Raw genomic sequence first — 15,241 nt, 5'->3', positions numbered from 1 at the left:
GATGAATTTCAGTGTTAATTTGTTAGCGCTGAAGGCGCTCGGGGCAATGAATGGTGAAAGGGGTGAACATTGGGCTCATTGAACGGTGATTTCCCATTGCCCGAAAGATGCTAGCGAAAGGAGAAAAACAACTTCACATCCTTAGCAACAGCTCGTCGCCTACGAGATGCGCCACTCCCGTACCACCTCCGAACTTTGGAACCATGCCATTTTTCCGGTCCTTTCACCCTGAGCCAATGCTGCCCTTTCTTCTCGAACTCTGTTCGCGATCGTCCCACGACCTGTACCAGAGCTATCCCCCCACATGGCCATCGAATTTCGAAAGGTCCAAACATTGCACAGAAACTTCGCATGCCAAACACCGTCAATTAGTCGAGCTCTACCGGCCAATATCCCAGGGTTCTGTGCATAGTCGATTCTACGCTTCGATGGCAGAATGACCACCGGATCAATCAGGTCTTGCCCACTCATGGTCTCCCAGAAAGAGTGTCCAGAGATACCGGCGTCACCAAACCGGTCCATAACCTGTTGATCGTGTAATGTGACTGCAACAATCTGCTCATTGTCCGCCCTGACCTTGTCAATATCGGTGAGACGATCTTCATCCTGCCCGGACGGTATCGACCCAGGGGTGCCAGGGAAAATGTAAAAGTTGTTCTTCAATGGCACGCCCTGGGAGGCGAGGGGATAACCTGAGGCTTGCAAACGGACTCCTAGTTCAGTTACTTCGGCTTCACCATCCTCATCAGAGAGTAAGACCTGGGTCGTTGTCAGACTGATGGGTACCCCTATCAAGGATCTTGGAGCCCATCGGAAATGCTCAATCTGAAGCTTTGGCACGGGCAAGAAGACAAGACCAGCCGGGATGCGGCCCAGACATTTGTAAAGCATCTGCATTCTTTCTGGCGTCTTCGTATCCAGGAGGATCTGCACATCCAGCCCCATCAGAGTTGCAACACAGATGGGTTCGTCGCCGATTCTGCTAGTGGTCCGGTTGCAGAGCAGCCGCAAAACTCGACGACGATGGTGCATGTCCCCTTTGGACGTTTTCCGGTCCACTATGATGACTCCTTTGTCGTCCGCTATGTGTGACTTATCGATCAAATCACTAAGTCCCTCCTTGACCCTGTCAGAAGACAAATCCGCTCGGTTTTCCACGTGCTCCTCTCGTCCGGCAGGAACGGCGTGGCTCAGAAACACTGAAAAGTCTGCAAAGGCAACAAAAAGATAATCAGGAAGTACACCCTCCTGGAGAGTCCAAAGCCGCCTCCACCAATCTGAAAATAACAATGAGAAGACAAGTTGTTTCTGGGAAAAAGGTGGCTTGCTCTGGCGATTGGGGGCTCGAATTTTGACTGCATCTTCACTGAGGTGCAGTGAAGTGTTCATAAGACCTTCGTCAAGGACCAACACTGAATGAGCCTCTTCGTATATGCTCGCCATGCTTGAGATTGCCATTTTCCTCATTTCAACGTCTTCTGGCTTCACTGGAACGCAGATGGTGTCGAGCCAAAAATAGCTCACACGTTTGGTCTTGATGTCCTGGGTAGGTTCTGGGCCGTTGTATGACGTGAAGGCAGCCAGTAATGCTGAGGTGCGGCGGTGTAAAGCTTCAAGCTGGCACCTTGGAAGCGTGTTCTTCCTCGTGTTGCCGAGACCATGAGACCACACATGGCTGATGGCAACATAGGGTGTAACATCACCGTCATAGGGGACGATACGGAAATGAAGCCCGTCATGGGCATCGATTTCCGACCGGACAATGGGCCTTGACCCTCGACGAATGATCTCACATAGAGTCGGATGGTCAAATTCGATGTCGCTGCAAGAAGAGCCAGGGCACTTGGTCCCCAATGTTTCATGGCGTGTCACGTATGTTAGGTCATCGATATTGTTGGCGATGCATGCAGTTGGAGTACATGGCGAGTGGCGTTCGACACTACCATGTCGACGCAATTGGGAAGCGTAGATGATTTCATTAATACCGAAATCCCGCTCTAGGATGCCAACGTCGAAGGGACACCAGCCAGAATGGACAAGAGTCTGCAAGATACGAAGTGGGGCATCCCACCTTCGTTTCAAAGGGACCCATCCAGAAGGAGATAGCTGGGCATTCTGTTGATGAGGTGGCAAAAAGTCGTAAAAGCAGCGTTGAAAGACGACGGCCATTGCATCGTCGACCGTGTTTCCGAGGCACATAAAGGAGAGCAAAAGGTCTTGGTCGATATAGGAGTGACGGCCTTGGACTAAGTGATAACAGATTTTATAGGCCGGTTGGAGGTAAGTATCAACTTTGAAACATAGTTGACGGACGTCCTCGAAGGAGAGTTCTCCCGCTGATCTCTTTGCCTTGAAAGAATCCACCCAAAATGCAAGGAGTCCCGACAAAGCAGAGGTGTTCACTCTCCGTGTCAAGCCTCTTCTCTCGCCAGAGGCTGTGGTCAGCAACGACTCACGAGACACATAATCATTGGGACTAAACGGTCTGCCGACTGTTCTGTGCACTTCGAATATCAAGCCAAAGAAGAGCCAGGACTGGAGAAATGATTGAACCCGAGCTAGATCCACTGCTTCATCCTCACCATCTGGCGACTTGTGGATAAAGTTTCCCTCAAGCACACTTGCATCATTAAAACCACAACGTGATGGGTAGGAGAGAAAGTCGCCTTCATCATAGGGTGCCAGACACACGTAGGGGATCTTGTACTGATCTCTAGAGGGATGTGAGGGCCTATCAAGGTGATCCATGACGCCTGGTGATGATTCTATCCAGAGAAGATGTTGAAGGTGAAATGAAGCAGGTGAAATTGTCCTGGTGCAACCTCAAAGCCTTTGCCTTGTTGGCCAACTAGCTTGCCTGGCGAATAGGCCGACTCTGGCTTGCGAAACCTTTCGTAATGAGTTCCCCTGGTGAAATGATTTATAGGTTCAGGCTCGAATCGTCAGGCTGAGGCAAAGCTCTGGTTATTCTTGGAGCTGCAACTACTCCGGACATAGCTGGGGAATATGGTTGGATCGTTGATCAGGCTGAGGCGCCCTCGTCGACCAAACTCGTTGGTTGCGGTTAGGCCTGACTCTCCTTGGCGCTGCAACGACCCGAGTTGATCTGGGGTTGTTTCTTGTGTGATAGGTTGTACAACATAGTTGTATTCTTGATTGGGCAAAGACGCCTTCGTCAGCAACGTCGACAGTTCTGAGTTGTTGGTTGTTTGAATGTTGGTTGCCTGCTTCCAAACAAAAGATGGAAGCGGTCTGATGTCACGTGCCTCTTCGCTACGTCACGTGATAGGCAGATATCACGTGTGCGTCTTGTTCCGCTGCCTCGTTCCGACGATCAACAATGAAGATGGTCAGCCTCACCTTCATCGACATATTCTGCGCCCACGACATCATTGTAACTGGGGCTCATACTTGATAATGACCTCTTCGTCAAAAAGGCTGTTCACTAGTCTCCCAGTTAGGTAAGATTGAGTTCGACTGCGCCTTGCCAGTGACAAATATTGTCGACTGAATACAGAATGTTTTTATTCCACCCAAAGCAATCATTGGTAATCTCTCGACTTGTTTCAATGGAGTCCTTGTTGCCGACTTGCTCTGATGGTAGGTAGCATCGCCTAATGATGACAATTAATTCTCCTTCGTAGTTGCAGCCCCCTCGGCGCACTGACCAGAATGTGAGTGGTTTCGTTCACGAATACGATCTTATAGTATTGTATCGACGTGTGCCTGGCGTCCGTCCTTGCAACAATAATTTGATTCATTATAAAGGCCGACGCTGGTCAAGGGATGCTATGAAATGAATCTCGATTTTAATCCTTCAACCAAACCCCGTCCTACTTCTCGACCTACTGTTATATATCAAATACCCTAGAGTCTTTTTTTCCTGGTTTCCCCCTTATTCTTTTCACCACTCCACACGATTTCACAATATGACTAGTCTCAACAAAGAATGTGACAAGGCGGCTCGAATTCTCAAATCATTTGTTGGTGAGCAACTCAGCACACCTCGGTTCAATGTTTGAGCGTCCTCTAACAGATTCATAGACAAGGGCAGAATACCGCACGAAATCATTGCCAATGCAAAGGGAATGGCGATCTTCTCGGGGTTTCGGGCTGCAATGTACCTTGCTGGAGCAGGCGGGTCTGGCGTTGTAGTTGCTCGGCTTCCTGATGGTTCATGGTCGGCTCCATCTGCATTCTCGGTACGGTCGGGCGGCTTGGGCGTGGTATATGGGGTTGATGTGTACGACTGTGTTTGCGTGCTCAACACACAAGACGCGGTGGACGCCTACATGAAAAGCGAGACGACCCTTGGTGCTGGAGCTACCATGGCTGCAGGGCCTATTGGAGGTACAGCCGACATCAGCACCAAGGATATCAAGCCAGTCTGGACCTACACCAAGTCACGCGGCATATACGGTGGTGTTACGATGGATGGAACCATGATCAAGGAAAAGTCAAGCACCAACAAGGAAGCCTACGGCTCCAAAGCCACTGCATCCCAGATCCTCACTGGCCAGGTCGAGTGGCCGGTAACAGCACATCTCCCTGAAATACTCAAGGTGGCTCAAGGCCAGGGTGCCGATATGAACATCGTCACCGCCATTAGCCAGCAACCAACGCCGGGTGATCTCAAGGAGTAAGGAGTGAATCGAGTGGTGTACAAATGGACCAGTTCTTTATCACATGTCAAGCGAGGCGCCTTGTTAAAGCAGTCATATTGTTTGTTAGATGATGGAGTCTTTCAACCTTCCTAATAGACACTCGTCATTTCTAGACACCTAGGCCTAATGCGATCCATGTTTTCAGGTCTGGAGGTTGTCAGGGTTATTGTCTCTAACACACAAGGAAACACTAACACCTTGTATCCTGGATAGGAAATCTACCAGTGGTATTGTATTGACGGTGCCCTGTTTGCGCTATCCGCTGTCCAGACTTCTACACCTCTCCACTTCTTGCAACACTGCGCTGCCTGTACCGACCTTTACCAACCTAACGGGCATCGTTACACGGTCAGGGTCAGGTGTCCCAAGAGCCCACTCCCATCTCAGGTTCTGTCAAAGTCTGTATATAGGCATCATAATTCACCCTGCTGGTTTCCACTCCTGGTTCGTCTCTCGGGCTCCTGCTTAATGTCCCGCAGGCTTTCTTCTAGTCGCTGGAAGAGCTTTTCAATCAACCACTCGGATTCTTCTTTGTCTCCCATGAGTGGACTTTGGTTTCCAATCCAACTCCATCCCTGGGTAGCAACAGAAGACCCGGAAGAATCTCTGGCCCCGTCCACTTCTGCACTTGTGGAAGTTTCTCTGTGCCCGTCACGATCGGCCTCAGGCGACTCCGGTGATGACTCCTTTCTTGGTGCGTTGGGTTTGGTGGCCTGGTCTTCTGGATGCCCTCGAGGACGAATGTGGTACGAAGCATCATTCTCGTCTTCTCCGAGCAGCCTTAAAAAGTATGCCCATTCCGCGTAACTGTACTTCTTCGGCGTGGCGGCGGCGGAATCGTTGTACACCTTGCGGATCTGTGCGATCAAGGTGCGCCGATAATGATGCTTGACTAGAACAGGTCAGAACCACCGTATTCGAGCTCCTAGCAGTGGCAGTGACAAACCTTCTTCTGTCACCTCGCCGTGACTGCGAGCTATGGCCTCCCCTATTTTCTCGTGCTCTTCAAAGTCAGCAGCCAATCGATCTTCGTCAGCCTGGCGACGGCGTCGCTGTCGAGGTGGAAGCGCTTGGCCTCGCGCCTGAGTCCCTGCATCTCGTCCTGCCTTGACCTTGGAAGAGGCCTCGAGATCTCGAGACTTGGCTTGGAGAGAGTCTATCTTGCCAAGGGTCACGTTGTATAGTCCCGCTTTGAGTCGTTCTCTGGTCGAGTCCTCGTCACTGGGGAGCACTGTGATTTCTCCGAGCCAGATTGTCGCTTCCTTGATAGTCTTGACCACCGTATCGCCCATGTCGGATATCAAAATAGTCAGTGTCGGTACGGCCAGCAAGGACCAAAAGACGAAAAATGGCTTGCCACTATTACTGATTGGCTGAAAATCGCCATATCCGATGGTCAGGAGCGAGGTGTAGGCAAAATAAAGTGACTCAAAATAGCTCCATTGCTGGTTCTTTTCGGTGTGGTAAAAGACGAGTGCACCAATGGTCCACTGTTCGTCGTCAGTCTAGAACTGTACGGGATAGGCAGGGTAGGTCACCAGAAAGGCAAAAGCAAAGGTCGACAGCATCAGGCTGTAGTATTTCTTGAGCGTGATTGCTCTTTGCTGCACTCTCCTCATCGCCTCAAACTCTGCCTCCCGTCTTGCCTTCTCGGATAGGGCCTGGTCACCGGGCTGTAGAGTGAGGGCGGCTGCTGTCTCTTTTTCAAGCCCCATTGGGCCGTTTCGCATGGTCGAACCATTGGCGGTGGTCGCCTTTTCCACTTTTTGGACCAGGTTGACCCGAGTCTTCTCCGTGAGTCTGGCGGCCATCTTTCTCTTTCCTCGATCAAGAATCATGGAGCGAATTGAGCCAACGACGAGACCGAGGATAGTGATGCCTCCGAAGGCAAATGGAAAGAGAAGACTGCGACCGAGGTGAGTGGTGGGGACAAAGTCAGCGCCAATGCCAATGGTCAGTGATGTGAAGTCAGCCCAGTACACCGCGTCGAGGAACTTCCAACCCTCGATCTTTGAAAAGACCAAGGCTCCGAGAAGCTGATAGACGAGGAAAGAAATGGTCTGCAACATCAAGGTGCGTTGGGCCATGGTGAGTTTGAAATCACGGCTGTAGTGACCTCTGTATGCCCCGTAGACGGTTAGGCACATGAGGTAAGAGATGATCTGGTACAAACCTGCGGCAAAGATTGCATAGTAGTAAGCCTGAGTCAAGGCTTGGTCTTGAACGCCGGGAGCGGCAAAGGCATGGGATGCAACGGAAATGAGAGCGATGAGTAGAACGGATGCGACCCAAAAGCCAGTGATGGTGATGGGTTGTGCAATGCGGAAGGGGACGCGTCTTGCCATGTTGAGGAGCAGTGACAAGTTTGCGGCGAGTGCGGATACGAGCGACAAGGCGTTGACGGCGATCAGCCTAGCAATAGGTCAACGGGGATATGGATAGCGTTGGTGGGTTGCTCTACCAATGTGGATCGGGGATATCAATTCCATGCTCTTCAGTACCACCTGGTGGAATTTGAACTCTCCAGTTTTCCACCAAGGCACAGATTGAAAAGGCATTGGCCATTGGACCAAAGGTGCCAGCAATCAAAGGAAATGCAGTCGAGGCATACCACCAGCGAGTTGGCATGAGAAAGCTGCGAAGGTCTTGGTCCTCGTCCACATCATCCTGTGGGCCTGGCTTGTGGCGATGGTCGACATTCTCTTGGACCTGCTTAGATGCGTCGTCGATCGGTTCATCCAGTCCAGGATCATTCATTCTGAGAGACTACCTAGGTAGTTTGGACAGCACTGTCGAGGTGTCACGAATTGGTTGACTCTCTGGGTGATGCCATAGTACATATCAGCGTTGACTTGTCCACGCGACATGAAAGATGGTCGAGGCGATGGTAATCAAAGCTGAACGTCATGCTGGGAGTGTCGAGATCGACACTGCATGACAGGATGCGTCGAAAACCTTGGGAGACTGTGGCGTGCATAGGGCCCTCGACCAGGTTTCGTCCCCGCAGATTCGCCAAAGCTTATCCAACTCTAATGATGTCTTCGTATACGGTACGTACGCCTCCACGAGGAATGAAGATTGGGGGTTCGTGCCTTGTTCTGGTCTGCTTTTGATGACCGCAATCGTCAACACCTGGCTCTTGACAGTGTCCATTCCATCAGGAGAGCGTTCTTACATACTATTTGCCTGGTTGCCGGTCATTTGACATTCATCAGTTCTTCAAGGTCCTCATATCTGGACGAGTGTTGATTTTCCAAGGGCGTATGTGACATCTGGCGTTGTTTCCAAGGTACCAAAGTGCATGATGGGCAACGTTTAATGGGAACAACGCAGACCCAAGATACAATTATCACGTGATAAGATGGCTTCAGGTCTGTTGTCGGTGATTAAGCCGTTCCTGGAGTACATGATGCACCTGTCTCTTAGGCATGGTAGGTAGGTGTTTAGGTGGAGACTGTAGGGCAAGCACTGCCCGAGGCGCCTACAACTTTACCTGGAGCACTGCATTTAGGTACCTAAGCTACTGTAGGGAGGTCCAGCTGATGAAACATGCATTGCATCCAGACTTTCGGGCCATAGGCCATCAAACACGCAATCTTTTGACGCCAAATCTCAATATGTCATACAAAAATGCCCAAGAGCTTGCGTCACCCTTGTTTCAAATGTGCTATGCGCCTATCAAATGCACATAGCCAGTATGCCTACTCCATGCATCATCCTGTACTACCGTGACTACCAACTGGAGCCTATGATTGGTGATCACACGGTTTGGCCATCTTGTCTCGTCTCGTGGCGTGGCCTGGCACGCCTGGAAGCGCAACCTTTAAAAAAGTCCCTGTCCCCATTTTGTGGATCAGAAGCGATTGGCGATAATGGCGTGTTTTTATCACGGCTGATGTGGGTGGTTGGCGGAGCAAGTTTCCGGGGCTGAAGTGCCTTGCTTTGGTCCTGCGGAGCCCCGTGCATGCTCAAGCCTTACTCCGTAGGTATCTCACCACTCCGTACCTACAAAGGTGAGCCTATATGGGACCGGACTCGCTTAGCTGTACATATGGAGTACTTCAACAACTTCATGAGCCCAGTCTCTGACAAGACAACTTCCACCTCCACGTCCACTCCATGTTTACGAGGCGCGAATATTAAGATAAGGTACACACTAGGTACCTAACTACCTGCCTAGGTGTGTACCTTAATGATGTCTCGGACTAAAACTGCAATGCCAACAGTCGGACATCACACTCTCCTCCGCCACTAAACCTCAAGGTCAGCCTGGGCAACAGTCTTGGTCTTAAGAGCTACCCGTACTTGGCTTTGTTGGCTTTGGTGATCGCGGGGTTCGTCCAGAGTCTCGCATCTCCACCCGGTGCTCGCTGGCTTTCTAATCTCTTTCTGCCAACTTCGAAGTGCTCATCCTCACAGAACTCCAGCTTGGCTGGTAGTTGGCGTTGCCAGTAAAAATCACCAAGCCATACCAAGAACTTCCCTTCCAACTCTCGACTAGAAATTCCTAATTTTCCTGCTGGGTTACGAGTATAAGCCACTGCTGCCGCTTCATCTTCTAGAACATGGCATGAGGGAACGCATGCCTGCACCAAACTTGAAAACTCGTGGGTGTGGACACCTGGCTCGGAGTCCTTGTAGGCTACAAGACTACCTAGTACCTACTCCTACTCCGTAGGTACTCACTCCTAAGTTACAACCAATACTGTCGCTGCAGATTTCTGGTAAACACTCTGCCGCTTGGCCAGGCGCGCCAGGCTACCCAAGCCGGAGGGATTCTCTCGGCCTTTTCTACAGTGGCACAAGTGGTGAACCAAGCCTAGAGCTTTAACTTACTCCGTAGTCGAGTCCGCAGTGGGCGTAAGTAGTGGGCGTAGCGGGTGCCTAGGAAACCCAACCAAACCTAATCGCCCATGTCCCCCCCATTGCTCTTGCCATTCCAAACTTGGTCACGGAAGCTGTCAACTACAAGTACGAGTACAAGTGCAAGTGCGAGTGCAAGTTGCTACAACTGCCCATTATTGGAACTGCGCCTCATGTCCTCATCCTCTCCTCCTTCTTCTCCTCCTCATCCTCTTTACTTCTTCCTCCACGTCCACCACCTGCTCCACCAGGTTCTACTTCTTCCTCAACTCACCTCTTGATTCCCTTCCCTTGTCTTTCCATATCCTCTCCTATCACTCACGCTCATTCTCACACAACCCTCCTCCGTCCTCATCCTTCGCTCTCCTCTCACTTAGAGTCTGGTACTCCTCACCTCGGCCTTTCCTCCACATACCCATCCGACCTGAGGTCTCCCCTGTACTCTCTTACAACCATCACCACACGGTAAAGCCTGGTCTCTAGTCATCGCCGCCAATATCATCTGCAACTGGTGCTCCCCCATGCTTACCTCCTTCTCGATCAGACTTTGCGCCTATGCGCCCCTGACCTGATCCCCCAACCATGCTGAGGCCTGCGACTCCCTTGACCATTTTACTTTGTATATCCTTCGTCTTTCTGCTCCTGTCCGTCCTCTCCACCCCCGTCATCAGAGCCATCCCAATCGCCACTTTTGCTGGCGTCGACTTCGGCGTCTTTGGTTACTGCCAGCCAAACAATGGATGCAGTGGCATAAGAGTCGGGTACACAACCGGTATTGTTTCCCATGAGTCCTGACGAACCTCCACCTGCTGACATCCGCTTAGACGGCCTTTTTGGCTCCGCCGGTGATGGCGACTTCAATCTGCCTTCCAGTGCGAGGCACTCCTTGTCTGCCCTTCTCATTGTCCACCCGGTTGCAGCCTTCTGTAACCTGATCTGCTTGGCCCTCGCCGCCGCCGCCCATCTTCACTCCCCCTCCCACTCCGCCAGATATCTCCTCGGACTGCTCATCCTGCTCCTCCCCACTTTGTTGGTCACTCTTTTGGCCTTCCTCGTCGACATCCTCCTTTTCGTCCCTCACTTACAATGGGGAGGATGGATTGTTCTAGCCTCCACAATCCTCATCACAGCCTCTGGTGTTGTCACCTGCGCCATGCGGAGAACTCTCGTCTCTAGAAAGGCTCGTAAGAAGAGAATCGCCGAGAACGCAGAGATGAGCGGAGAGAACTTTTATAACCGACAAGCTGCACAGGAACTCAAGTCCGCCGGTCAGACTTTCAACCCTGAACCCTCCATGCCAATGGTCAATGGTGCCCCTGGTGCCGACAGGCTCCCTACTTTCGCCACATTCACCTCATCAAAGGCCGAAGACGACCGACAACCGTTACGAACCCAGGCAATGTCCAATGAAAACACTCTAGTTGCTTCATCCTCTCGCGACAATGCATCCGACAGATTCTACCAGCCTCCCTCCAGATCTGGCAGCAGGCCACCACGCGATGGCACGGCAGATCAACAGTACGGCGATCCTACAGCACCCGTCCCCATCATGGGCCCGGGCTCAGTTCAACGAGGTTTATCGGGTGACGAGAGGAGTATCCAAGGCCCATATCGCGATGGGAGTATCCCGCCTCCTGGTGCGCGTGCTTATGGATCAAGAGGCAGAGGTTCTTATGCTCCTCGTCCCGGCTACCCTTCACGGGGTGGTGCCCCTGCACCACGCGGGCCGCCAGTTCCACAAGGCTACTCGAGTCGTGGTGCTTTCAATCCTGATATGAGAGGGGGCTACGGTGGGCGTGGCAGGGGCTCGTTTGGCCCCGGAATGGCGGCGGGGGCCCTTGCTGGCGGCGCCGCTGGAGCCATGATGGCCAACGGGCAGAGCCGTCCTCCGCCCGGTTATCTCTCTCATGATGGCCAAGCTCCAGACCGCTATGCTCCTCCCGAGCAGTACCCCGACAGGATGCCTGCTGACGGCCCAGTCGACTCCCAAATTGCCCAGTCTCAACCATTTGTTGAGGACAGAAACTATACTCCAATGAGCCCATCCATCTATACTCAAGGCCCAGATGATCACCATGGCCCATATGGAGCTCGAGTACATTCTCCTGGCAGGGAGCGAATGTCTCCTTATGGCGTCCGAGCCCAGTCTCCATCCAGCACAACTCGTCGCATGTCGCCTCCTCCAGCCATGCCGCCTGTATCAAGCCCACAGCCAGCCGAGCTCAGTGAACTTCCCGCCCGAGCCCTTTCCCCTCAACGATCACAGAGCCAAGACCAGTGAGTATCAGCAAAGTCGCCCGGCGATTCCGGCTAACAGAAATAGATATGTTCCGCCTCGAACGAATTGGGGGGGCCCAGGGTCACCGTCCCGCTATGATGCATTGCCGGCCGAAATGCCATCTGGAGAAAGCCATGTTGCGGGATACAGGGACGCCGCTCCGGCTCGACATCGTGTCAATTCTGGTGGCAGCGACATCTACTATGAGGATGTCGACCCCCGGTTTGCGCAAGACCAACCGCCTTTACCTGTGGAAGAGGATCCGGAGGACTCCCGTGTCCCCATGCTACTAACGCCAGGCCAACAACATCAATACCGGCCCGAGCCGTTGAATCTCCCGCCTAGTCACTCGTACGAAGACCTGCCGGGAGCCAGGTCTCCAGCGGAAAGCGAGACGAGCAATTTCACTAGTGTGAGCCAGCGAGGGGTAAATCCGAACTGGAGACCCGGCAATGGAGGAGAGTTTAGTTCTTTGGGCCCGATGAGACGGCCACCAGGGGCTCGAGACCAACAGCAAATGAGACAGGATGTTTTGTTGCAGGGCAATCCTGATTTTGCGCTGCCAGGAATGACGGGCCCAGGTCGTCGAGCACGCGGAGGACATTCATCCACGAGAGGCGGATACCCGGGCATGGGCGGCGGCCGAATCCCACCAGCGAGCGCCGTTCCTGGTGTGGACGGGAGGTACCCGATGGGAGGTGGTCCTCCCGGGGGACCGCGTGGAATTTGATTGTACATAAGGTCGGGCAGCCAGCCGGGGTTGGGGCTGCCATAGCACCTGGAAAACGAGGATGTCATGTAACGCGACCGCGATGTGCTTGTGTTTGATTGGATGTAGAGGCCCGACATGGTGGATTCTTGTTCACGTTCACGTTCTTGTTCACGTTTCGGAACCAGCATCTGGCTCTAGAGCAGCCTGCGGACTATGGAAAAGTCACGAAATACAATGCCACCATACACTACGACTTGAGAATGTCAACCAGCCTCGGAGACGAGCTCCGGGATCATTCCTGATGATGCTCTTTGTTCAAGTATCAAAATCTGTGCATTATTAATTGCCACTGGGCCTCTAGTTTAGATTACATGACTTTATAATACAATTCGGCCTCGATTCTCGCTGCCCGCTGCAGTCTCGCTACCGGCTCCAAAAAACCCAAGAAAGTTGCTGGGCCCACGGCTGCCATCGGCCCCCGATTCACCATCACCTCCCATCCATTTCGGTCTTCGCAGTCCAGACGAGCTCGTCGGACTGAGGCGAGACCCCGACCCACCAGGTTGCATCCATCGTGGCGTGTCGATTGTATCAATCGTGTTCTTCACCCGTCGCCCAAACAAGGTGAAGAAATTCTCCTCTTCGGGTTCAGGATCCAACGGCGGAGCCCGCTGTCTGGCCATACCCGGCGCGGGCTGTACTCTAGAGTCAAGCGGTGCCGTCGCTGCGCCTGCACGATCTGAAGGCGGAACCCATCGCGTGGGATGGTTCCTCGCACGAGGAATATCGAGGCTGACCCGAGGCGATTCGCCGAGTCCCAGTGTAGTGGATCGATTTCCTTGCAGGTCACGTGCGATCAGATCTCTCCCTTCCCGCCACCCTCCAGTGCCAAATCCCGAGGGGTTGTCCTCCTGCTCGTCTTCATCTTCCAAGATTCCGAAGCCAAGGATATTTTTAATTCTCCCGTAGAGATTGAACAGCGTAGCACAGACAGGGAGAAGAATGAAGATGGGGAAGAGGTAATCGAACCATGTTCCTAGGGGCGTCAAGTTGATAAGGCGGCCGAGAAAGTTATAAAAGGTTGAGTTGCGATGAATGTCTTTGGGCAGGAAGGTCAAGAAGTTATAGGCCAGCGGGACTGTCAGTTTGGCGATCTGGCCGGCATACCAACATGCAGACTCTGGGTACGTGTTTCGTCTCACCAGGGCTCGCTGGTTCCAGGTGGGCACATCATTGACGCTGCTGAGTGCGCAGATACACATGTACAAGATCCAAGCCGAAGCCATTAATTGTCCGCCAAAACCAATCTGATAATCTTGGTCATTAGGTCGGTGAATGACGGTGAGACTGACGGCAGATAGTTGCGGCGCAGGAAACTTGATGATTTCGGACCAGATAATGGCGATAGATGCGACTGAGAGTACGGCGCCGAGGACAAGACGGGCATAAGGGGCGAGGTGAACATGAAGATGGTAGCGCATGTAGGGAGTAAGAAGCGAGAAGCGGCGGGGAGAAGATGAAGTCGACTCAAAAGTTAGCTTCTTGGATGCCTTGGAGTCTAGAATAGCTTGGAGGTCTGAAGCGATCTTCACGATATGGTCCCACTCGCGAATGTATCTTGCGCGGCGGTAGCGAGCTCGTGTGAGTCTCCTGGTCAAGTCGGCGAGATAACGTTCGGTAATGACGGCAGGAACAGCGGTGGAAGAGTCCGTCATCAATGGGCTTGGATTTGCCAAAGAACGAATCTCGGAGTAAGCGGTCAAATCCTCCAGCTCATCGATCCATTCGGCAAAGTCGCGTGCAGAACCAGTCTTGCGCTGTTTTAGCGAAGCAACCTGGGCTTCAAGATCGATCAGAACGGCAATAGCATCTTCAAGCTTTTCGTGAACTCGAGGCGCGCGAGCCTGGGTGCGGCGCAGGCTCCCACTAATATCAGCGTTGCGAAAGAGCTTTCGAGGAAGTGCGACAAGGCCATGACCCATGAGATAGATGGCAAGTATCAATCCCCAAACATAAGCCAAAGCCATGACCAAGGCTTTGATGGCAGTGAAATCGAAACCATATGAAAATATCATGTAGATCAGGCCTGCAATGGCACAAACCAGCACAATGAGCTGATACCTGCCATTTGCGCGCAGGGAATATGTCATACGAGCCTTGGAGTCCCGATAGCCAGCATCCATGTACTCGCCGAGAAATGGGAGAATAAACCACGTCAGAACGAAGGTGAGCCAATAAACGATTCTCCAGGCGACCAAGACTGCCCTCTCAGGCAACCAAATACCCTTGCCGCCATGATCAGTGAGTCTAGCGCTGGATGCGAGGTCGATGGGGACCAAAATGAGGGCGCTCGTGGGAAGGGCTAGAGAGAAGAATATTGGGGTGAGCAGATAGGCAGGAGTCGAGCGGAGAGGAAGGTAGTGTCGTAAAAGAAAGAGGACGGCGGAGGAGATGGTGAGGAGGGCGAGGACAGTGAAAACGATCGAGCCTGCGGAGGGAGGAGATGAGGCGACGGAGGGGGTGAAGGCTGAATCGGACATGGTGTTAGATTGGTGACAGCGGAATGGACGAGGGTATCTCAGAGATCATGGCGAGAGGATACCCTAGACGCCTTATTACAGGGTCGATTATGTCTAGGTTGGCTGTGATGTGTGAAAGGAGGGAGAGGGAGAGGCGTGGGAGAATAGGAAAAGGACCAAAAGGACCTGAGAATGTGAGAAGAAG

At 52.5% G+C, this 15,241-nt stretch overlaps 4 protein-coding genes across 4 annotated transcripts; 1 reads left to right on the top strand and 3 right to left on the bottom strand.

The window, feature by feature from the left end:
• Window positions 1-2: 2 nt before the first annotated feature.
• On the bottom strand, window positions 3-2,748 carry PV10_09134 (uncharacterized protein; the record flags this gene model as incomplete). The annotated part of the gene is made up of 1 exon (XM_016374247.1): window positions 3-2,748. One exon carries the CDS (start codon window positions 2,746-2,748, stop codon window positions 160-162), a length of 2,589 nt encoding a protein of 862 aa, XP_016219791.1. The 3' UTR covers window positions 3-159.
• A 2,113-nt stretch (window positions 2,749-4,861) lies between these two features.
• On the bottom strand, window positions 4,862-7,770 carry PV10_09133 (uncharacterized protein). The gene is made up of 4 exons (XM_016374246.1): window positions 7,126-7,770; window positions 6,203-7,076; window positions 5,611-6,154; window positions 4,862-5,556 (listed from the first exon to the last, which is right to left on the bottom strand). The coding sequence occupies exons 1-4, from the start codon at window positions 7,419-7,421 to the stop codon at window positions 5,078-5,080; spliced, it is 2,193 nt and encodes a 730-aa protein (XP_016219790.1). The 5' UTR covers window positions 7,422-7,770; the 3' UTR covers window positions 4,862-5,077.
• Window positions 7,771-9,704: 1,934 nt separating this feature from the next.
• On the top strand, window positions 9,705-12,911 carry PV10_09132 (uncharacterized protein). The gene is made up of 3 exons (XM_016374245.1): window positions 9,705-10,299; window positions 10,352-11,804; window positions 11,851-12,911. The coding sequence occupies exons 1-3, from the start codon at window positions 10,110-10,112 to the stop codon at window positions 12,533-12,535; spliced, it is 2,328 nt and encodes a 775-aa protein (XP_016219789.1). The 5' UTR covers window positions 9,705-10,109; the 3' UTR covers window positions 12,536-12,911.
• PV10_09131 (uncharacterized protein) lies at window positions 12,834-15,241 on the bottom strand. Its single transcript, XM_016374244.1, has one exon. The coding sequence runs from the start codon at window positions 15,055-15,057 to the stop codon at window positions 12,895-12,897; it is 2,163 nt and encodes a 720-aa protein (XP_016219788.1). The 5' UTR covers window positions 15,058-15,241; the 3' UTR covers window positions 12,834-12,894.

Source organism: Exophiala mesophila, assembly GCF_000836275.1.
Source record: "Exophiala mesophila strain CBS 40295 unplaced genomic scaffold supercont1.7, whole genome shotgun sequence".
NCBI classification, from domain to species: Eukaryota; Fungi; Ascomycota; class Eurotiomycetes; order Chaetothyriales; family Herpotrichiellaceae; genus Exophiala; species Exophiala mesophila.
The sequence above is the reverse complement of the archived record's forward strand: the minus strand, read 5'-3'. Positions and strand labels throughout refer to the sequence as shown.